General features: G+C 42.4%; 2 protein-coding genes across 2 annotated transcripts in view; both read right to left on the reverse strand.

The window, feature by feature from the left end:
• The window catches only part of LOC109915032 (microtubule-associated protein 4-like), a 123,167-nt gene that overhangs the window by 56,955 nt on the left and 41,212 nt on the right, over positions 1–25,000 (reverse strand). The window lies entirely within an intron of this gene.
• The window catches only part of LOC125482976 (ATP-dependent RNA helicase DHX30-like), a 55,400-nt gene that overhangs the window by 8,296 nt on the left and 22,104 nt on the right, over positions 1–25,000 (reverse strand). Inside the window, exons 2-6 of the mRNA XM_048596162.1 lie at positions 16,502–16,736; positions 14,110–14,191; positions 12,830–13,023; positions 8,665–8,824; positions 3,572–3,766 (exon numbers count right to left, since the gene is read on the reverse strand). Coding sequence (XP_048452119.1) covers positions 3,572–3,766; positions 8,665–8,824; positions 12,830–13,023; positions 14,110–14,191; positions 16,502–16,736 — 866 coding nt within the window. The remainder of the gene's footprint in view (positions 1–3,571; positions 3,767–8,664; positions 8,825–12,829; positions 13,024–14,109; positions 14,192–16,501; positions 16,737–25,000) is intronic.

Genomic DNA, 25,000 nt, shown 5'->3' on the forward strand with positions numbered 1-25,000 from the left:
TCTGTGGTTTAAGAAGATGCCTCCTTTCACTCTCAAATGATGTTGCTCTAATTTCCGAGTTGCATCTGCTTAACCTTCCTTCTTTCACAAAAGGAAATAGCTTACCTCCATTTATCCCATCAAATACCTTTAACATCTAAAATATCTCAATTTGATTATCTCTCAATCTCCTAAACATAAGTAAATAAGTCAAATGTATGCAAACTTGTCTTCCTTGTATCATTTTTCACTCGTTTCTTTTGCTAAACCAAACAAACATCAGACATCAGTTTTCTCCTCTCCAAAGCAAACATCATAGCTACTTCTGAACTCAGTCAAACTGGAGAACAGATCAAAGGCAGGAACCCTAGATAATTTCCTTCTTCTGTTATCTAGGATCACTGTCAGCATTAATCAAACTTATCCAGTGTGCACTCCTATTCATTAGGAAAGTTACATTTAGCCAGTGAACCTAAATACACTAATACTCAAAAGTAACTGTATAGCTGGTTAACTCTGGCATTCAGCCTTGGAGGAGACTTCTTTTAGCTCAATGTTAGGAAGATCAAAGGCACTGCCATTTTCAACTCCACCTATACATTCTGCTCCCTTGTCAAGGATTCATTCATTCATGCATATATACATACAAGTTAGAAACAGCAGATGAGCATTTGCACCATGTAATAAGATCACTAACAATCTTTTCATCCCTTGCTTAGCAAGAATCTATCCACCTCTGCCTTAAAAATATCAAAGACCCTGCTTCCATCATCTTTTAAGGAAAACAGCCCCAAAGACTTGTGTCCCATATAGAAAGAAGTCCCCATCTATTTAAATGGACAAGCCCTTATTTTTAAATGGTGATCTTTAGCTCTAGATAGCCCTACAAAAGGTTTCATCCTACTCCTCAGCACCACACAGAATCAAATCACTCACAATCTTCATTACAAGTTTAACACCTTACATCCTTTCTATCATTGACTGATCACTTGACCTTCTTTTATGTTGTCTCTCCACTGCTGTACCAACGAACACACAACAGTACAGTACAGCACAGCACAGGAAGAGGCCCTTCGGCTCACCAAGACTATGCCAACTATGATGCCTTTCTAAACTAAAAACCTTCTGCCTCTACGTGGTCCATACCCCTCTATTGATGTATCTGTCAAAATGCTTCTTAAATGTTGCTTTAGTATCCGCCTCCACCACCTCCTCTGGCAGCACATTCCAGGCACTTACCCAATCTCTGTGTAAAAACCTGCTTCTCACATCTTTACTTAACTCCTCTTATCTTAAACCCATGCCCCCTAATAATTGACAGTTCTCCCAAAGGTAGAAATATTCTAACTATCCATATTATCCAGGCTTCTCAATTTTGTAAACTTCTATCAGGTCACCCCTCATCCTTTGACATTCAAGTGAAAACAAACCAAGTTTGTCCAATCTCTCCCCATACCTAAAATGCCACAAATCAGGCAACATCCTAGTAAACCATTTCTGTACCCTCACCAAAGCGTCCACATCCCTCTGGCAATGTGGTGACCAGAAATGTACGTAATATTCCAAATACGGCCTACTAAAGTTTTATACAGCTGCAACATGACTTGCCAATTTTTATACTCTTATACCCCGACTGATGAAGGCAAACATACTATATGCCTTCTTCCTCTCAAACTGTACTACTTCACATATCTCTGCATTAAGTTTCATTTGTCATACGTCTACCAATTTTCCACAGCCATTCTCAGTTCTATTGAAATTTTCACTATGCTCTTCCAAGTTCACAATATTTTCATGTTTTGAGTCTTCTGCAAATTTTGAAATTATGTCCTGTACACCCAAGTCCAGATTATGAATACGGATCAAGAAAAGGTGGTCATCCTGATGTCAAGTTGAGGAACCTCAATGTATACCTTTCTTCAGGCCAAAAAAAAACACAATTGTTCATTATTACTATTTCCTGTCACTCAGAATTGTATCCATGCTGCCATTGGTTGCTTTATTACAAGCCCTTTATTTTTGCTGACAAACCTGTTACATGGAACTTTATTATACATCTTTTGGAAGTCCCCGTTTAGAACATCATCCCTTTCTCATGAAAAAACACAACTTGCCTTCAAAAATCTATACTTGCTCTTCTTAATTAATCCATATTTAAGCATATGAATGTTAATTTTATCCAATTATCATTTCTAAATGCTTTCACATCACTGGAGTGAAATTGACTAGTCACTAGTTGCTGTGCTGATCTTAAAGTTTTTCTGAACAAAACTATTACAACTGCAATAGTCCATTCCGCTTGCATCACCCCCAGCATCTCGGGAAAAATTACAACTTCAGCTAACTCCTTTGCAATTTCTCTCAATATCTTTAGATGTATCTGGTCTGACCCTAGTGACTGAACTTTAAATACAGACAACTTTTCTAATAGTTCCTCTGTCAATTTTCAGTCCATTCAATGTCTCAACTCTGCCTTCTTTACTATAACTTGGCAACTACTTTTTACAAAGAGGATTTATTTTTGAATTAATCTAGTCCCATTTGCCAGCATTTAGGCCATATCCCTCTAAACCCTTCCCAAGCGTATATGCATCCAGATGCCTTTTAAATGTTGTAATTGTACCAGCCTCCACCACTTCCTCTGACAGCTCATTCCATACACGCACCACCTTCTGTGTGAAAAAGTTGCCTCTTAGGACGCTTTTAAATCTTTCCCCTCTAACCTTAACCTATGCCCTCTAGTTTTGGCCTCCCCACATCCCAGGGGAAGACCTTGTCTATTTACCCTATCCATGGCCCTCACGATTTTATAAACCTCTGTAAGGTAACCCCTCAGCCTCCTACACTCCAGGTATTGTCTCTCCCAAACAGCAGTACATGTGGGCCATTGAGTACTTTTAAGGCAGAGGCAGATAGGTTCTTGACTAAGAAGGATGTCAGAGGAAATCTGGCTAGTGGGAATATGGAGTTGAGGCCACAATCAGATCAGCCGTGATCTTATTGAACGGTGGACAGGCTGGATGTCCTACTCCTGCTTCTAACGCTAATGCTCAGATGTTTCTTGGTAAAGACGGGCACCAAGTGGTGGGCCAAAGGGCAGGGCTTGTTCCTGTGTTATACTGTTCTATGTTCTGTCCAACACAGACTTAATATTTTAGTTTTCCATCTCCATGCATTAATCCCTTTTTGGTCCCTATTCAGCACCAGTCCACCTTTCACTACTAATATGCATAAGAATGACTATCAGACTCTGTTTGTTAGCTGAAGTCTCTTCTCATACACTCACCTTACTTCTCACTAACTTCTTTATTCCCCCCATGAATGTTCTACAGTTAACCTGGTTCTCCCTTGTACAAACAAACTCATGCCCCAACTCCACCAATGCTTCCTTCCTTAATGGTTCAGAAAAATGCTGATTGGAAAAGTTCTCCTGAGACACCAGAAACTCCACTCCCCGCCTTTTACACAGTTACTACTTTCTATATCTCTCCTCTTTCTCGACTTAGCATTCATTTCCTTATAAAAACTTGTGACCTTTCTTTATATTAAATGATATTACACAAATGTAAGTAATTACTGTACTTACAACAACCTAAATCATGCCTGAATTTGAGGCTTCTCTTTCTCACCTGGATGAGGTTAGGGTATAGGCCAGCCAACAGCACACCTTTAATCAACTCTTCCTCCCCACTGTACTGGTTACACAAGGAGTAGGAACGTGTGCAATCTGAAGGATTCGACACCAGGAATGCATTGTAAACATTTTCAGAGAATTGCAGAATTAATCCTGGATCAACAAAGTACAGGCAGTCTCAAGTTAGTGTATGAATATAATGAGTAAAAATGTTTATATTTATGTTGCAGAATTAAAATCTGAATTAAACATGTTAAAATGACTAAACCTAAGAGTGACATAATGAAAACGGAAGCTAATTTATTACAAATATTCCAAACTTAGGTAGAGGAGGCAGTCTGTGCAGGCAGCTTTGATAGCCTGTCTTTTTAACCCCATACTTCCATCAGATCATTCTACACCTTTCAACGCTCAGCTTTACAGTTGCAACTGTACCAGCATCCAACACTTACAATCATAGAGATGTACAGTAGGGAAACACCCGGTCCAACTCATCCATGCCGACCAGATATCCTAAATTAATCTAGTCTCATTTGCCAGCATTTAGCCCATATCCCTCTAAATCCTTCCTATGCATATATGCATCCAGATGCTTTTTAAATGTTGTACTTGTACCAGCCTCCACCACTTCCTCTGGCAGCTCACTCCATACACGCACCACCTTCCGTGAAAAAGTTGCCTCTTAGGCCCCTTTTAAATCTTTCCCCTCTCGTCTTAAAACTATGCCCTCTGGTTTTGGATTCCCCCATCCCAGGGGAAGACCTTGTCTATTTAACCTATCCATGGCCCTCAGGATTTTATAAACTTCTATAAAGTCACCCCTCAGCCTCCGACATTCCAGGGAAAATAGCCCCAGCTTATTTAGCCTCTCCCTATAGCACAAACCGTCCAAACCTGGCAACATCCTTGTAAATCTTTTCTGAAATCTTTCTAGTTTCACAACATCCTTCCTTTGGCAGGGAGACCAGAATTGCACGCAGAATTCCAAAAGTAGCCTAACCAATGTCCTGTACAGCCATAACATAACCTTCCCAACTCCTGTCCTCAATGCACTGACCAATAATGGCAAGCATACCAAATGCCTTCTTCACTTCCTTTCTACTATCCTGCGACTCCACTTTCAAGGAACTATGAACCTGCACTCCGAGGTCTATTTGTTCAGCAACACTCCTCTGGACCTTACATTAAGTATATAAGTCGTGCCTGATCTGTATTTACAAAATGCAGCACCTCGTATTTATCTAAATTAAACTCCATCTACCACTCCTCGGCCCATTGGCCAAACTGATCAAGATCCCATTGTATTCTGAGATAATCTTCTTCGTTGTCCACAACACTTCCAGTTTAGTGTCACCTGCAAAGTTACTAATGATACCTCCTATGTTCAAATCCAAATCATTCATATAAACAGGGAGTCAATGGCCGAGTGGTATTATCGCTGGACAGGTGATCCAGAGACCCAGATAATGTTCTGGAGATCAGAGTTCAAATCCCGCCACGGCAGATGGTGGAAGTTGAATTCAATAAATATCTGGAATTACAAATCTAATGATGACCATGAATCCATTGTCGATTGTCCGGAAAAATCCATCTCGTTCACTAATGTCCTTTAGGGAAGGAAACTGCCATCCTTACCTGGTCTAGCCTACATGTGGCTCCAGACCCACAGCAATGTGGTTGACTCTTAACTGCCCTCTTGGCAATTAAAGATGAGCAATAAATGCTGGCTAGCCAGCAACACCCTCATTCCATGAATGAATAAAGAAAAAAAAAGATGAAAAGCAGTGGACCCAGCATTGATCCTTGTGGCACACCGTTTGTCACAAGCCTCCAGTCTGAAAATCAACCTCCCCTCCGTCTTCTACTTTTGAGCCATTTCTGTATCTAGTTGGCTAGTTCTCCCTGTACTCCATGTGATCTAACCTTGCTAACCAGTCTACCATGAGGAACCTTGTCAAACGCCTTACTGAAGTCCATATAGATCATGTCCACTGCTCTGCCCTCATCAATCCTCTTTGTTATTTCTTCAAAAAAAAACTCAATTAAATTAGTGAGACATGATTTTCCACACACAAAACCACATCGACGATCCCTGTACAACCTCAACATGACGTCCCAACTCCAATACTGAAAGGTCTGAGCAATGAAGGCAAACGTGCTAAGCGCCTTCTCAAACTTCAAAGAATTATGTACCTGAACTCCTAGGTCTCTCTGCTCTACAACGCTACCTTTACTTTTAATTGTCTAAGCCTTGCCCTTGTTTGTTTTACCAAAATGTAATACCTTGCATTTCTCCAAATTAAACTCCATCTGCCACTCCTCAGCCCGTTGACACAATTGATCAAGATTTCTTTGTAATCTTAGATACATTCTTCACGGTCCACTATACTACAAATTTTGGTGTCATCAGCAAACTTACTAACCATGCTCTCTATATTCTTATCTAAATCATTTATATAAACGACAAACAACATTGGACCCAGCACTGATCCATGTGGAACACTGCTGGTAACGGGCCGCCAGCCCAAAAAACAACCCTCTACCACCACTCTGTCTTGTGCCATCAAGTCAGTTTTGTATCCAATTGGCGAGCTCACCCTGAATCCCATGTGATCCAACTTTATTAATTAGTTTATCATACAGATCCTTGCCAAAGGCTTTACTGAAGTCCACGTAAACAGCATCTACCGCTCTACCCTCTTCAATCTTTTTGGTTATTTCCTCAAAAAACTCAATCAAGTTTGTGAGACAAGATTCCCCTCACACAAAACCATGCTGACTATCCTTAAACATTCCTTGCCTCTCCAAATACATATAAATCCTATCTTTCAGAATCACGTCCAACAACTTAGCAACCACTTAAGTCAGAGGAGGAATCTATCTTGTAAAGTTGTCTTAGGATTTTCATAGAATCCCTACAGCGTGGAAAACAGGTCCTTCGGCCCAACAAGTCCACACCGACCCTCGGAGCATCCCACCCAGACCATTCCACTATAACCCACCTACTCTACACATCCTTGAACACCACCGGTAATTTAGCATGGCCAATCCACCTAGCCTGCACATCTTTGGACTGTGGGAGGAAACCGGAGCACCCGGAGGAAACCCACGCAGACACGTGGAGAATGTGCAAACTCCACACAGACAGTCGCCCGAGGATGGAATTGAATCCGGGTCCCTGGCGCTGTGAGGCAGCAGTGCTAACCACTAAGCCACTGTGCCGCCCCATTTTATATGTTTCAATACAATCACCTTTAATAATTTTTCTAAACTCCAATGGGTAAAAGCTCAATTTGTTCAACCTTTCTTTGTAAACTAAACCCTTCATCTCAAGAATGAGTCAATTGAATCCTCTCCGAATTGCTCTCAATGCAATTAAATCCTTTTTCAAATATGACCACAAAAATTATACTTGGTATTCCAGATGTAGTCACAAAAAGGCCTAGTAGAACTCTACTAAAATTTATTTTTATGTTCATGACTCCATAGATTCTAGAACAGTTCACAAGGATTGGAAAACGGCAAGCTTAAGCCCATTATTTATGTAAAGAAGGAAGACAGACAGGCAGCCTATAGGAAAAATGCCATAATCTATTGCTAGAGATATGGCAACAGAAAACTTAGAAAATCAGGGTATGATTAAGCAGAGTCATTGCAGATTTAAGAATGCGTTTGATAAACCTGTTAACAATGCAACCGGTCAGATAGATAAAGGGGAACCAGTGAACGGAGTGAATTTTGAATTTCATTAAAGCATTTGATAAAAGTTCCAAAGAAGATTATTCTAGAAAATTAAGGATGGAATGTAACAAATTAGCCTGTATTGAGGTTAACGGGTATAAAACAGAGTTGGAATAAATGAGTCATTTTCAGATTGTCAGGCTGTAATATTCAGGGGACCGGAAAGATTAGTAGTTAAGCCTCAGATATTTACAATTTATATTAAAGATGTGGATGAGGGGACTGAGTGTGAATATTCAAGTTTGCTGAAAATACCAAGTTAGGTGGGCAAGTAAGTGGTAACATAGATACCAAGACGAGACAATGAGATTTGGGCAGGTTCAGTGAATACGCAAGAACATAGCAGATGGAATACAATTTGGTAAAATTGAAAATTATCCAAATAGTATGTTTTGAATTACGAGAAACAAGGAAATGTTTGCAATGAGAAAAGAGACCTAGGTGTCCTTGCACACAAATCTCAGTACATTCATACACAGGTATATCAAACAATTAAGGAAGGAAACGGTATGTGACGTTTTGTTGTCAGTGTTGGAGCATGAGTAAAGAGGTTAATTGCAAATATTTGGATTTGGATGGAAAGATTCTTGCAGCATAGTGGCAATGTCTCAACCTCTGAGCTGGAAGACTGTAGTTCAGGTCCCAACTGTTCCAAGGTGCGTCACAGCATGTCCAGACAGATTAATTAAAAATACTTAGCAGGTACTGATCAGACTACACTTGAAGTAATATATGCAATTTTGGTCTCCTCACGCAAGGAAGGATATATTTGCCCCAGAAGTAATGAAACAGATTCATTAGACTATTTCTGAGGGGATGAGGGGATTGTAGCCTGAGCAGAAATTGGTAGACTAGTTCCATATTTCCTGTAGTTTAGAAAGAAAGACAGGTAACCTAAATGAATCATATAAAAATTGGTCAAGTTGGGTGCTCAGAAAATTTTCCCTCTGACTGGGAAACTTAGAGCAGGGGTCACAGTCTTAGAATAAGGGGTCAGTCACTTTGGATGGAGTTGAGGTAAATATCACTTAAAGCGTTATGAATCTTGGGAATTCGCTAGCTCAGAAAGCCACAGTTCTTTAATCATTGGGTAAAATCAAGATAGATGTTAAATAGATTTTTCAGTGTTAAGTCAATTAAGGGATAAGCAGATACTGTGGAGGCTTGAGTTGAGGTAGCAGATGAGCCATGATCTTTCCATTGAATGAGAAAAGGCACAAAGGATCAAATGGTCTGCACTCCAGCTCTTTTGTTTTTCGGAAACTAATTGCTCCAATGCTAACCTGTATACTCGTGGCTGTGCAACCTACCGTGAATGAAGCGGAGGCTTGGGGCGTACAGCATGTTCCCTTCCAGGTATTCTTTCTTGCAGTCTGCGGCCCTCTCCTGCAGAACTTTCTTCCAGCCTTCAACAGCTTTAATAAAAGCTATATGATCACTTCGGCTGTCCCCACTCAGATGTGCTTTAGCCTAAAGAACAAGACAGAACTTGGATTTGTACAGCGACTTGGAAAGATTAGAGAAGCTGGGATAATTCTGGGATGATCCCCATACTAATCAAGAACATATCTTTATCTTAAATACAATGTCTTGGCCTCTACAGCCCTCTGCAGCAATGAATTCTACAAATTAACTACTCTCTGGCTGAAGAAATTCCTCCTCATCTCAGCTCTAAAGGGTCATTCGTTCAGTCTGAGGTTGTGCCCTTGGATCCAAGTCTCTCCCATTCCTGGATACATCTTCTCCATGTCCACTCTATACATGCGTCTCAGTACTCCAAGTTTCAATCAAGCCAAGGTCCACGACCGCTCCACAAATGACAAGCCCTTCATTCCTGGGATAAATCCTGTAAATTGCCCCTGGACACCCTCCAATGCAAGCATATCCTTCCATAGATACAGGGCCCAAAACTGTTCACGATGATCCAAATGTGGTCTGACCAGACGCTTATACAGTCTCAGAAGTATACTCTTGCTCTTGTATTCTAGTTCTCTTGAAATGAATGTCAACATTGCATTTGCCTTCCAAACTGCCAAGTGAACCTACATAACCTTAACAGAATCCTGAATTAGGACTCCCAAGTCCCTTCTGAAACCTTTCCACATTTAGAAAATAGTCTATGCCTCTATTCTTCCTATCAAAGTGCATAACCTCACATTTTCCCACTTTGTTGTCCATCTGCCACTTCTTTGCCCATTCTCTTCGCTTGTCCAAGTCCTTCTGAAGCCTCTCCACCTTGTCAACGCTACCTGCCCCTCCCACCTATCTGTGTAATCTACAAATTTAGCAACAATGCCCCCAGTTCCTTTGTCCAGATTGTTAATGTACAACATGAATTGTTGTAGTTCAATCAAGTAATGGTCACTGCCCCGTAAGGTTCCTTCATCTTAAGCTCCCTAATCAATTCTGCTCCATTAAACATCAAATCCAAAATTGCCTGTTCCTAGTGGATTCTACCACAACCTGCTCCAAAACAACCATCTCAGAGACATTCCACAAATTCCTTTTCCTGAGATCCGCTACTAATCTAATTTTTTCAGTCCACCTGTGCATTGAACTGCCCCATAATTACTGTAATAGTGCCTTTCTCATGTGCCTTTTCTATCTCCTGGCTTATTTTCTTCCCTACATCCTGAACTCAATAGGAAAATATAATTGATCAAATTATAGCTTTAACTACATCCAGGAAATCGGAGGCAAATACTGCAGGCAAGATCATTCAGATAATTTAAAATGATACAGCTAAACCCCTAACTATATTAAAGTTCACAGGAGTCACTTAAACTCTTTTGCTGAAGGAGGATTTAGTTTCTTTCCAGAGTTCAATGACAGATGAAGTGTTACTAAACAGAATTAGTGGAAAGCATATCCTGGTTTCATTCTACAAAGTGCAATTGGAGTGTGACTTAATATCTGGACTTCTGGTAGTAGTTAAGAAATTATAAATTGCTGGATGGAGTGGACAGAGTTGACTGCTCCTGGAATGGCGGCTCACAGTGAATCTCCGGTTGAAAGACTTCTGAAGTGCTATTACATTATAAATGGAGTTCTGATGAGTAAGTGGCGATACCCTCAGACCTACACACACTCAAAAACCAGATGCACAAACACACACACATGCTAAAACCATAAACATATGCACACACCTCAAATATATCTGTGTAATCTACATATTTAGCAACTATGCCCTCAATTCCTTCATCCAGATCATTAACATACAACGTGAATTGTGGTAGTTCAATCAAATAATGGTCACTGCCCCGTAAAGTTCCTTCACCTTAAGCTCCCTAATCAAGTCTGCTCCATTTCACATCAAATCTAGAATTGCCTGCTCCTGGTGGATTCTACCACAACTTGCTTCAAAACAACCATTTCAGAGAGATACATACACCCATACTGCGTATGTGTTGGAAATGCATCGGAGCAGTTCAAAGGAGGTTTACTTGATTGTTTTTATATCCAAGTACTGTAGATGCTTGAAATCTAAAATAAAAAACAAGTACTGAAGAAACTCAGCAGGTCTGGCAGCAGCAGAGGGGAGAGGAACAAAGTCCAATATAACTTTGTCAGAACAGAACAAGGTTGGAAAATAATGGTTTTCATACTATTGATAAATAGGGAGGAGAAACGAACGAAACAAATAGTAAACACATCCAGAGCAAAAGACATCAGGACTGCTAATGTTACTGGAGGATAAATACTGCTACAAAATTGGTGCTGAAGGTTTGAATAATTGAAACTAAGTTGGTTTTGCTGCGAGAAAGCAATCCCATGTAAACAAGATATCATTGCGGGGCAGGGGTATGTGCAGGTGTGGTGTTGTTTGGGTGGACACCACACAGGGACAGTAATCAAAATAGTAGAGTGTGTTCAAACTCAGAAATTCCTGAACTTAACATGGAGTCCTGAGGCTGTAAGGTGCTTAAGCAGAAAATTAGGTGCTATTCCTCCAGCTTGCATTAAGTTCCATTGGCACACTACAGGCCTAAGACAGAAAGGAGATTAGCATGAGGTTAGTGCAAGATTACTACATTAATACTTGCAATAAGTGGGTTGAGTTATGAGAAAAGGTTGAACAAACTGGGTTTATTTTCCCTTTGGTTTCAAACAATGTTGTAATAAATACTTGACTGGGTGAAGGAAGTGAATGCCTGTAGCCAAGTTTGTGATGACAAAAAAATTGGTGGGATGCAAGCAGTAAGGTTGACACAGAGGGATTATAGACAGATTAAGTGAGTGGTCATAAACCTGGCAGATTGAACATATGTGGGTAAATGTGAAATAATGCACTTTGACAAAGGAGCTGAACATTAAGCCAATGCACAGGGGAATTTGGAGACGTCGTGTATAAATCACAAAAGCTTACATCAAAATTCAACAGGTAATTGGAAAGGCAGATGGAATGGTGGCCTTTAGTTCAAAGTGAATGGAGTATAAAAAAAAAGGGAAATCTTGCCAAAACTATATGAAGAACTTGCTAAACCAAGAATATTGTGAATAGTTTTAGTCTCCTGACCCAAGAAAAGATGTGCTAGCATTCGAGGCAGTCCAAGGGGACTGATCCCAGGCATGGAGGGATTTTCTTATCAAGACAGGGTGAGGCTGTACTCATTAAAAAGAATGAGAGACAATCTTATTGAAACATACAAGATTCTTAGGTAGTGATGTGAGAGGGCAGATGCGGAAAGGTTACTTCCCCTTGTGGAAGAATCTAGGTACAAAGGGAATAATCTTAAAATAAGGCATTACCCATTTAAGAAAGAGATGAGGAGGAATTTCTTCTCTCAAGGTGCAGTAGATAATTCTTTATTTAATTCTTTATCGCACAGGACTGTAGAGGCTGGGTCATTGCTAAGATTGATAGACATCTGGAGTATTGTGTCCAGTTCTGGTCACCTCATTACAGGAAAGATGTGGAAGCGTTAGAAAAGGTGCAGAGGAGATTTACCAGGATGTTGCCTGGAATGGAGGGAAGGTCTTACGAGGAAAGGTTGAGAGAGCTAGGGCTTTTCTCTTTAGAACGAAGGATGAGAGGTGACTTGATAGAGGTGTACAAAATGATCAGAGGTATAGATAGAGTAGACAGCCAGAGACTTTTTCCTAGGGTGGAGGTAGCTTTTACGAGGGGACATAGTTTTAAAGTGAGTGGAGGTAGATATTGGGGAGATGTCAGAGGTAGATTCTTTACTCAGAGAGTGGTAGGGGCATGGAATGCATTGCCAGAGAGGGTAGTGGAGTCGGTCTCATTAGGGGCATTTAAGCGGCTATTAGATAGGCATATGGATGATAGTATAAGGTGGCAGTGGAGGTTAGATAGACCTCAGGTTTAGGGTAAAAGTTCGGCACAACATTGTGGGCCGAAGGGCCTGTACTGTTCTGTACTGTGTTCTATGTTCTATGCTACATTCCACATCACAATAACAAGAAAATAATAAAAGAAATGCTCAGATACAGTTGCATGATCTCTTTTCATACCTTCATAACCTCAGTCCTGTTCAGCAAACTGTTCACAAATGGATCTCGAGTCAGACATGCAACAACTGCTAATACAGGGGACAGACAGCGGAAAATGGAGGCCATGACGATTGCCTTTGCCAGCCTGGGGTCTGTGGAGATGTGGGCCAGGCGCTGTCCGAGGAAAGTGAGAGATTCTTCTTCATCGAGTACCCCTGCAGTAAGACAGGAAGGGAGATATATTGGCAAATTTAGCTCATGCATTTCTCTGGTAATACTACGAAAACCAGATATTATTTAAGTGTGTTGGGTCTGATAATAGTAATTAATGATCCTTCCATTTGCAGCATTAGAATGAAGAATTTCTCTGCTTTCTGTCGTGGAACAACTGACAGAAACACAGCTTATTATCTTAAATTTCCTTACTAGACCCTACAGTGTATGAGAAATTTCCAGACAAACTTGTACACACCTAACATTCAAACCCTCTAGAAGATCTCACTGTCCCTTCATTGAGGTCAATTTCAGTATCCCAATTCTGGCAGAGATCCAGACTCAGGACAGACGAGAGATTCAAATTTGGTCCTTTAGCTCAGCACAGCTTAGGAACGCAACTGCACTTACTAACTCACGTAGCAAAAATGTTCCTTCTGAATTAATCCGTAGCTGAAAACCAAATTGCAGTCACAAAAATCACTCCAAGCATGTTGTGATACCATAGGAGAAAGACCGTATAGTTCAAAAGCTGTATTGGTGGCGCTGAACTTAGGAACAACATACTGACTTGGCAGTGGGAACTCGCCACGCTTCTTCAGGACCCTAATTTCAATCAACACACTGCAAAGAGAATTTTATTTTAGAGTCATATGTGCTCAACTGGTTTTATTTTACAGGATTAAATGTGAGTCCTCGTGATGTTGAGACCAATTCTTGAGTACAACCTCAACTCCCATTAGCATCGTCAAGACAAGCAGAACCTCACATTCTTCATGGCGAAAGGCTCAATGAACTCTGGAATGAGATTAGTTTGCATGGCTATGTCCTATCTGGCACTGCACACAATTGCACAAGGGTCAAGTTTTTAGTGGGAACCCTAATCAACATTATTAAAACCAGCTCAGCACAGAATGCAAATTAAACCTGGGAAGCACCTGGTCAGTATGACTTAACAATTCCCTAAATCTTCTGTGCTATTAAGGGTCAATGTACAGGCCTACTTATGCAAGTTCTTTCCAAGACGTGTTTGAAGATATCTTGCAGCACCCTTCCCCAGTGGCAAATTTCCAAACCCCTTCACTTACCTATCTCCTGTAGTACCCGCACAGCCTCATTCACAGCTTTAGGATTTGGACTATTCATCGCTTTTGACAGAAAATCTGAAGCCTGAAAAATTAAAGCAGGGGAGACCAAATTGTAAAAAAGACATTAAGGACTCAGCACTTTTCACAACCACCAGACATTCCCAAAGTACTTCACAGCCAATTAAGCATTTTTTGAAGTTTAGTCACTGTTATAATGCAGGAAATACAGAAGTCAATTTCCACACAGCACATTTCCACAAACAGTAATATATTAATGATTAGACAATTGTTTATTGTGACATTTTAGAGGTAACTCCCATACATTTTTTCTGAAATAGTGTTGTGGGTTCCTTGATGTCCCCTTGAATGTGCCGACAGGGCATCAGTTTATCATCTCGTGAGACAGTACAGCACTGGAGTGTCAGACTTGATTATTTTGCTTGAGAGCTACACAGGGACATGAACTTGGAACCTTCTGTTTCAGGCCCGGGAGACACCGGTAAAAATTATTTCACCATATACCTGTACACAGTATTACTGGACTATACGGAAATAACCAATCTAGGTGAGAATGGGAGTTGCGGCATCACTCCTATGCCATGGCCTGAAAAATCAACCACAATACCTTTCAAGATCATCATCGGATTTAATTGAGAAACATAAATTACAATATTGGTTCCTGCAGATGACATTGGTGGAGAGAGACAGAGCTGACGTTGTCAATCCAAGGTCACTCTTCGGAACAAAAGGGAGGTGGGAAAGTACTTCACAGCTGCTTCTCAGGTTTCACCTCAATCTAATCTCCTTATTCTCTTCTAACTTTCCTTTTACCAATATTTATCTATTTGCTAAGTTATTACTGGTTTTGCTACCACTGTGTCTAGTTGGGCATTTTCTTGTCTTAAAGAACCTTCTGCAACAAATAAACTCTAATCTTTGCTTTGCATGGGGGAGATGCGGTCCCCTTCGATGGTGAATAATGCAGAAACCCTACAAAGTATGTAGTGGAGAGCCATTGGCATTCAGTTATCAGAATAGTCTGAACAAGTTGGGGCTTTGTACTGTAGAAAAAGAGTGACATGTGATATTTTGTTAAATTTTATTAAGTAATAAAGAGTTTTCACATGGATAGTCATGCTAGATAGATTAGGGAGTTCCAGGGATACACATATAACTTAACTGACAACAGAACTATGAGAGAGGTACCGCATCTCAACTGTCAACTTCTGTAATGAGCTGGCAACACAGTGTTAGCTAATTCACAATAGGTATTCAAAGGAGATGGGATGAGAGATTCAATGTGATCAAGAGAAATTCATGTTATGTGATAACTAAAACTTGGGGCATGTCTCCAGCTACTTGAACACCTTTTAGGGTCTGAAGAAGGCAAAGGTCCCAAATTGGCCTTTTTTTTTAAGCTTGAGGTTTCAGCTTCTCCAAGGAAATTGTGCATCAGGTAGGGTGGGTGGGGTCATAACATATAGACACAAGAACGGGAATGGGCCCTTGCTAGCCTTATGAACATATTTGGTATTTAATTAACTCATAAATGGATCTGGGTCACAGATCAGTTACCACCAATGGCTCAATATCCATTTACTAAACATAATTCCTTTGATCTGAATCCTAAAAATTTCGGCTGTCCCAGCACCAACAGCCTTTTGGAAAATTGTTTCCTGATTTCCATGAGTCTTCAGGTGAATTTCACTTATGAATGGGGCTCTGCATTTATTTAAAGAATGACCTAGAGGAATTAGTTCTGTTGTATTTACTCCACCAAACTCAATTTAAACACCTCAAATAATCATCCCTCAATGGTAAACTTAAAGATGTAACATCATGACAAGAGATCAGGTTCATTATGCGAGCTAGTCTTTTTCTGCTTTTTTTTAAAAAAATGTTACTGCAGAAAAATCTCCCAAAATACTTTGTAACGGATGAATCAAAAACTAGACCCCAATTAACAGAAGTGATACTAGGAGAAACGGCCAAAAACTTGGCCAATGCTTTCCAATGGCACAACTGGTTCGAAGCAGCTTACACTGGAGACAGAGCAGCTGAGATTTGTGGAGATCAAACCAGAAGAAAACAGTTCAGTTGCCTGTGCAAGGGAAAGTTTATGGATTTTTTTTGTCACAGAGAAGGTTAAGATATGAGAAGGGCCAACCAGAAACAGTGGAAGCAAACCCAATAATAACTTAGAAAATTGCTGAATATTTGTGAAAGGAAATGTACAATATGGTGAAGTGGGCGTAGATAGATGCAGCTGGACTTCCTCAGTTTCTTCAGCACTTTGAATCAAAGGCAAATAAGTTAAATGCCCTCTTCTGCAGCTGCAATCCTGCAGAAGAAGGACGAAAAGAATCACAAAAGGTAGTGAACCACTACAAACCGTAATGTCAGGAATGTGAACTTTGGACTGCACCACTATGTTCTCCAGAGGAGTACGCATGATTTCTGGGATCGGAAAGTCATCCATTTTCTCCAGCCTCTCTTTGCTGAACAGATGGTAAGCCGTACCTGGCTGGCAGCGGCCCGCTCGCCCACGCCGCTGCCTCACATTCGATTTTGAAATCCAAACAGTATTGAGACACGAAACCTGCAACACAGAATTAAGCTCTACTACCCTGCAATAACATATTACAAGAGTTACATATTTTGAAAACTTAACACTCTCATATTGTCCTCACTGCTATCTTTTATGCCCGTTCTCATTAAAACCATTACCCTCTCTCATGTTAAATGCTGCCCCAGTACAGCCCTCATCTCAGCTCCCACAAGGGACCACAGCCTGCAGCAGATATTGCAGAAAAATGATTTAACTACTCGCTGCTAGAACTGACTAGATCACAAACAACCTAAGCAAAACAAAATGGGTGCTGAAAATCTTAAAAACTGAAATGGCTGGGAATACTTAACATGTCAGGCAGACCCTCTGTAGAAACAGGGTTAACATTTTAGATCTTTCATCAGAACTGGGGTAAGACAGAAATGTAATAACTTTTGAGCATGCGAAAAGGTTGCAACATATGGGTGTCTATGCTAGAGTCAGCTGCAGCCTACTCCAAAGTTGGCTGGTAACCACAGGACCTGATCCTCAACTAAAAGGGAAAAAGTTACTTGACCTCAACCTCATCAATCTACCTGTCAGATGCATCTACCCACGATAGTATCAGAAAGAATCACAACTGCACAGCCATTGTGGAGATGAAGACATGTCTTCAAATCAAGGAAACCCTCCATTGTATTGAAAGAGTTTGAGAAGTGCTCCCTTAAACAGTATACTTGTACCAATGTGCCAAATTGCTATTCATTTTGCCTTGGATTTGACCTGGTCATCAAGCGCCCTCTGCTGTGTGACTGAGGAATTCTCAAAGAAAGATTTCAAAAGGAACAGAGATAGTAGGAACTGCAGATGCTGGAGAATCCGAGACAACAAGGTGCAGGGCTGGACGAACACAGCAGGCCAAGCAGCATCATAGGAGCAGAGAGGCTGACGTTTCGGGCCTAGACCCTTCATCAGAAAAGGGGGAGGGGAAGGGGGTTTTGAAATAAATAGGGAGAGAGTGGGAGGCGGATAGAAGAGGGATAGAGGAGAGGATAGGTGGAGAGGAAACAAACAGGTCGAAGAGGCGGGGATGGGGCCAGGAAAGGTGAGTGTAGGTAGGGAGTTAGGAAGGGGATAGGTCAGTCCAGGGAGGACGGACAGGTCAAGGGGGCGGGATGAGGTTGGTCGGTAGGAGATGGAGGTGCGGCTTGAGGTGGGAGGAGGGGATAGGTGGGAGGAAGAACAGGTTAGGGAGGCAGGGACGAGCTGGACTGGTTTTGGGATGCGGTAGGGGGAGGGGAGATTTTGAAACTTGTGAAATCCACATTGATACCATTGGGCTGCAGGGTTCCCAAGCGGAATATGAGTTGCTGTTCCTGCAACCTTCGGGTGGCATCGTTGTGGCACTGCAGGAGGCCCAGGATGGACATGTCGTCTGAGGAATGGGAGGGGGAGTTGAAATGGTTCGCGACTGGGAGGTGCAGTTGTTTGTTGCGAACCGAGCGTAGGTGTTCTGCAAAGCGGTCCCCGAGTCTCCGCTTGGTTTCCCCGATGTAGAGGAAGCCACACCGGGTACAGCGGATGCAGTATACCACATTGGCAGATGTGCAGGTGAACATCTGCTTGATGTGGAAAGTCTTCTTGGGGCCTGGGATGGGGGTGAGGGAGGAGGTATGGGGGCAGGTGTAGCACTTCCTGCGGTTGCAGGGAAAAGTGCCGGGTGTGGTGGAGCTGGAGGGGAGTGTGGAGCGGACAAGGGAGTCACGGAGAGAGTTGTCCCTCCGGAAAGCAGATAAGGATGGGGAGGGAAAGATGTCTTTGGTGGTGGGGTCGGATTGCAGATGGCGGAAGTGTCGGAGGATGATGCGTTGGATCCGGAGGTTGGTGGGGTGGTACGTGAGGACGAGGGGGATTCTTTTTTGGTTCTTATTGCGTGGACGGGGTGTGAGGGATGAGGTGCGGGAGATGTGGGAGACACGGTTGAGGGCGTTCTCGACCACCGAGGAGGGGAAGTTACGGTCCTTGAAAAACGAGGACAACTGAGATGTACGGGAGTGGAATGCCTCATCCTGGGAGCAGATGCGGCGGAGGCGAAGGAATTGGGAATAGGGGATAGCATTTTTGCAGGAAGGTGGGTGGGAGGAGGAGTATTCTAGGTAGCTGTGGGAGTCGGTGGGCTTGAAATGAATATCGGTTTCGAGGTGGTTGCCCGATATGGAGACAGAGAGGTCCAGGAAGGGGAGAGAGGTGTTAGAGATGGTCCAGGTAAATTTAAGGTTGGGGTGGAAGGTGTTAGTGAAGTGTATGAACTGTTCGAGCTCTTCGTGGGAGCACGAGGTGGCGCCGATACAGTCATCAATGTAACGGAGGAAGAGGTGGGGTTTAGGGCCGGTGTAGGTACGGAAGAGGGATTGTTCCACGTAACCTACAAAGAGGCAGGCGTAGCTTGGGCCCATGCGGGTACCCATGGCTACCCCCTTTGTCTGTAGGAAGTGGGAGGAATTGAAAGAGAAGTTGTTGAGTGTGAGGACGAGTTCGGCTAAGCGGATGAGGGTGTCAGTGGAGGGGGACTGGTCGGGCCTGCGGGACAGGAAGAAGCGGAGGGCCTTAAGGCCATCTGCATGGGGAATGCAGGTGTAGAGGGACTGGACGTCCATGGTAAAGATGAGGTGTTGGGGACCGGGGAATTGGAAGTTCTGGAGGAGGTGGAGGGCGTGGGTGGTGTCACGGACATAGGTAGGGAGTTCCTGGACCAAGGGGGAGAAAATGGAGTCGAGATAGTTGGAGATCAGTTCGGTGGGGCAGGAGCAGGCGGAGACAATGGGTCGACCAGGGCATTCAGGTTTGTGGATTTTGGGAAGGAGATAGAAGTGGGCAGTGCGAGGTTGGGGAACGATGAGGTTGGAGGCCGTGGGTGGGAGGTCACCTGAGGTGATGAGGTTGTGGATGGTTTGCAAGATGATGGTTTGGTGCTCAGGGGTGGGGTCATGATCAAGGGGGCGGTAGGAGGAGGCGTCGGAGAGTTGGCGTCCGGCCTCGGCGATGTAGAGGTCAGTGCGCCATACTACAACTGCGCCTCCCTTGTCCGCGGGTTTTATGGTGAGGTTGGGATTGGAGCGGAGGGAGCGGAGGGCTGCACGTTCTGCGGGGGAGAGGCTGGAGTGGGTGAGAAGGGTGGAGAGGTTGAGGCGATTGATGTCTCGACGGCAGTTGGAGATGAAGAGGTCGAGGGAGGGTAGGAGGCCTTGGGGTGGTGTCCAGGAGGAGGGGGTGTGTTGGAAGCGGGAGAAGGGGTCAGTAGAGGGAGGGTTAGGCTCGCGGTTGAAGAAGCAAGCGTGGAGGCGGAGGCGGCGGAAAAACTGCTCTATGTCCAAGCGTGAGCGGTATTCGTTGATCTGTGGGTGGAGGGGGACAAAGGTGAGCCCTTTACTGAGGACTGACCGTTCGTCCTCAGTAAGGGGTAGGTCTGGGGGGATGGTGAAGACTCAGCAGGGCTGGGTGCTGCTGTCTCCTCTGGAGCTGCTGGCTGTGGAGGCTGTGGGCGGAGCTGCGTCGGCGTCGGCTATGGGCGAAGCGGTGCCGGTGTCGGCGGTGGGCGGAGTTGCGCCGGCGGTGGGTGGAGTTGCGTCCGCGTCGGTGATGGGCGGACCGGCGTCAGAGGTAGGAGGAGCGGGGTAGGCGGCGGCAGTAGCGGTGAGGGTGGTCACGACTTCAGTGACGGTGGCAACGGCAGCGATGGTGCTTGCTGTCCTGGAAGTGGGGTACCTGGCGGTGGCGGATGTGACGTCATCTGTGGGTTCTCCGATAGTGGCCTCATGGCCAATGGCGGCGGACCCATTGTGGGGAAGGTCCTGGGTACGGCTGGGGATTTGGGGGGTGGAGGAAGCCCGTTTTGGGTGGTAGGCACCAGTAAGTTTGTTGTACTTACGGTTTTTAGTGTCCAATAAAGCTGAGTAGAATTGGGAGTTCAGGAAAGGAACGTTTACTTTGCTACTAGGCCATGGAAGGATACTGCAATACTGGTATGCTTGCATGTGCTAATTAGTAAGCAAACAATGACTGTGTTAGCTCAGCCAGGCTCACTCATAGCTCAATTACCTTCTGTACAGTGAAATAGCCACTGGACCACAATATAAGGACACATGCCAGGGAGACGCAAAGGTGGCAGATTTTGACTCAGACAACTGGGAGACAGCCGCTAACAGCCAGTTCTGATTATTTAGAAGGACATCAAAAGAGTTAAGAACAGAAAGCAGAGCTGCCAAAAATAATCAAAGAAAACAAGCCATGATCCTGCACTTCTTCAGCCTTCAAGTGCAGTAAACGCTTTAGATACTGCCATGCCATGGTGGGGCTCCTGAGCCACACCAATGTTGAACAGAATTGATGAGCAAATCGCCTTAAGATTCAAGGTTATCAGAATTACGTTAAGTGAGCATATGACAATACTGACACCATGGGGCTCCACATGGGCCTAAAAAATACGAAGATCTAGCTTCAGAGCTGTACAATTTAATTTTACTCATAAATGGCCTACCTCGAATGTTTCATGCTGTCTTGTTCTGGTTTTCCATCGAAAATAATTTTATTATAACTACTGAATCCCCTAATAATTTCAAACTCCTCTCATCAATCAGCCCTCAAACTTCAAATTCAGGTTTAATCGGAGCAGTTTTGACACTGACACCAGCTCTACACAGGAATGTATATATGAATGTGCAAATTAGGAACACTCAGCCCCTCGAGCCTGCTCTGCCAATTAATAAGATCATAGTTGATCTGATTACTCCACCTTCCTGTCTATCACCAATAACTTTTCACCCAATGCTCAAGAATCATTCTATCACTGCCTTAAAAACATGCAGCAATTCTGAGGCGGCATAGTGGTTCAGTGGTTAGCACTACTGCCTCACAGCGCTAGAGGCCAGCATTCGATTCCATCCTCTGGTGACTGTCTGTGTGGAGTTTGCACATTCTCCCCGTGTATGTGTGGGTTTCCTCCAGGTGCTCCGGTTTCCTCCCACTGTCCAAAGATGGGCAGACTAGGTGGACTGGCCATGCTAAATTACCCATAATGTTCAGGGATGTGTACATTAGGAGGGTTATAGGGGGATGGGTCTGGGTGGGATGCTCTGAAAGTCGGTGTGGACTTGGTGGGCCAAAGGGCCTGTTTGTTTCCACACTGTAGGGATTCTAAGAAAAAGAAATTCTAAGAAAATTATTTTTCCAACACTTTTTTGAGGAAAAGAGTTACAAGGGTCTAAGAATTTTTTTCCCTTGTATCCCTCTCCACATGCAACCTGTCAAGAACTCAGAATATTATATGTTTCAACTAAGTCACCTTCTACTTTTCTAAACTCCAACATTTACACATAAGTCTCATCTGTCTAATCTTTCCTCATAAGATAACCCACCCATTCCAACTATTTGTTTAGTAAAAATTCTCTGAACTGCTTCAAACACTTTTACAACCATCCTTAAATAAGGCAACCAGTACTGTACACGGTATTCTGAATGTGCCAATGCCTGTGTAACTGAAACATAACCTCTCTACTTTTGCATTTAATTCCCCCTGCAATAAAAAAATAACTTTACTGATTTCTTGCTGCAGCTTCATTCTAACTTTCTGAGATTCATGCACTAGGACATCCAGATTCCTTTGCATCTCAAGCTGTGCATCTCTCACAGTGAGATAATGCGCTTTTTTTTTTAATACATATGTCTATGAATAAGTAGAGGAGATAGCAGGTCAAAAGACAGCTAACAAAATCCACAGAAGAGTGGGTCTGCATTGTTACTAAAAGTTGCTAGACATCTTCATTATTACAGAGGAATTATAGATACAGGGTATCAACCAACAGCTTAATATTCCACTTAAAAGACAAATTACAGTCTAGAGGGCAAACTTGACTCATTTCAATTAAACCTTCAATTCATTGCTAACATTTCAGTATCTAATTGCTTCTCAGGAATTTATCAAATTATTTAATGTGTAATTATTTGCTTTCAAGTGGAGTGATTGATTTGGTAGTGAGCATGTTCAATTGAAACTTTGAGAAAGGAATTTAGCTGCATATTTGACTTGGAAAAGTTTGCAGGGAAATGGAGAAATGAAAACAGAATAGTTAAATATTTCTTTCAATGAGCTATTACAGATGTAATGGATAAATGACTACCTGCTATGCTGCAGTATTCCATGACTGTGCTTATGTCTTCAAATGCATCAGATAATTTGCATGCAGGGTTTCTGTTCCAACTACTCGCATAGGATATGATAAACAGCACAATAACAGGCCATTTGGCCACAATGCCAGTGTTTATGCTCCACTTGAACCTCCATCATTTTTTCTCTATTGTTCATTTTCTATTTTCTATATTGTTACCCTTTGCTGGGATAGTGCACTGGAAACCAAGCTCCACCATTCCAAAAGCCGTCACAAAAGTTAGATTTCATTGATGTATGCTAAATTCCCCAATTTACCCATCTTTTAGACCCTGGTTGACGGAAAACATGGACCAGGTTTCTGCACTTCAGAACTACTATTTATTAAATCTTAATAGATTCTAGCTTCAGCTACACAAGTATTAACTGTAAAAACATAACTGCACAAAATAAAAATTACTCTTTATAAAGCATTATATACATACGTAGTGAAATAGATGGAGAAAAAAAAAAGGTTTTGAGAAGCACAGAGCAACTGGTTCACAATTATAAAATCTCTGACCTGCTGGTTAAAATCCACAGCTTACCGCAACTGATATAGGGAAATAAACTGGCTTTCTTGAGGTTTGAAGTGTTTTTTTACAGCAGGGGAAAGTGTTACTCTTGCCTTTTCAGAAATCCCATGGCTTCTGACCAAAGATTCACACCCACAAGTTGTTTCATTGTCTAGCAGCCATTCACATAATTGCTGGCAGGCAGAAAGCCTTTGTCATCGACAACTGGTCAATATTCTACAGACCAATCAGCTACTTGTTGCCAGCTGAATCTCATTTTTGTTCTAGCTCATCTACATTTGAACCTTGCCCACTGCTTGAAAAAAAAAGTGTAATAGCACTTACAATAAAAAAAATGCCAATTTTCTTTTAAAAGTATGATAATCCATTCTACAATTCCTGGTTTTAAAGTCTTCTACCCATTTCAGTCCACGATCAAATATACAGAAAAATAAAAAGATACAATCTTTATAATATCTACATCATAACAATATTCTCCCCCACCCCATCTGAAATGCTTGACTAACTTCCTCTTAAATTTTTTTTCTCTTTTTGCTCCAACCATTCCGTATTTATCACTGAGTGGCTGAAAACGTTTCTTCTTAATTCCCTATTGGATTTTCCACTGGTCAGACAGTTGCTATTCCGGCATAGATGGAAGTTTATGCAAGGGGACTGGGCCCACCTACCCAATGCAACAAACTCTAAAGGAATTGTCTGGGAAATTGAATTTTCTGCTGGGCAATTTCCCTATGCCTGGAAGCCTATGAAGGTCCTGGGTCCTTTGCCAAATTGTACTCTGGCACCCTCTTCTTCCGATTTGGCATCCTTACACCTGGTACCCTACTTACCCAGTTGGTACCCTACCCGCCTGACCTCCCAGCACCCTACTATCCTGATATTCTACCTTTATGGAACCCTAACATCACATTTCTCTACGCACTTACCCTTTGACAGCAGCTGTAAAAGTAGATGTCTGGACCTTTACATATCAGAATATGGCAGTTAACTGCTACAAAAAGGGGATGTGGTTTGCCCTCTGATAGTTCAAAAGAATTTTCAGAATGAAAATACAGCTCCAAATTTTTCAGGAGCCCCGAGTGGAACCTTCCCTCTGAGATGCACGACTTTCTTCTTTTGTAATAAAAGAAGATGGAGTGGAGATTGCCATTCCTCCAAAACCCAGACCCTATCTCCAGTTAAGGACCATTCTTCATATTGGGAAACATTGTCTCTTTATTCATACCATCAAATACTTTCAGAACTTTAAAGACCTTCATTCAGTCATTCCTCAATCTTACTTCATTTCAAGAGAAACAGACTCAACCTTTACATCCTTTTTTATAATATGGCAACCAGAAAAACATACACCCGAGTGTTGTCTTACAAAGGTTTAATATTGATTTAGTTTAATTTCCCATAACAATACTAACATTCTAAATAAAAACTGGGTGCTTGGCTTATTTTTTTGAAATGGAGTTGCTGTGGCGGTTTTACAGTGACTGGATCTTTTTGTTTCTCTACTCCATCCAGACTTGCACTTTTCATGTACAGTAACAAATTATCTCCCTGGTTCTGATTCCAAATCCGAATTGTCAATGTAAACCGTGAACAGCAAGTTCCCAA

The sequence above is a fragment of the Rhincodon typus genome, chromosome 4 (genome assembly GCF_021869965.1).
Source record: "Rhincodon typus isolate 14 chromosome 4, sRhiTyp1.1, whole genome shotgun sequence".
In the NCBI taxonomy this organism is placed as follows: Eukaryota; Metazoa; Chordata; class Chondrichthyes; order Orectolobiformes; family Rhincodontidae; genus Rhincodon; species Rhincodon typus.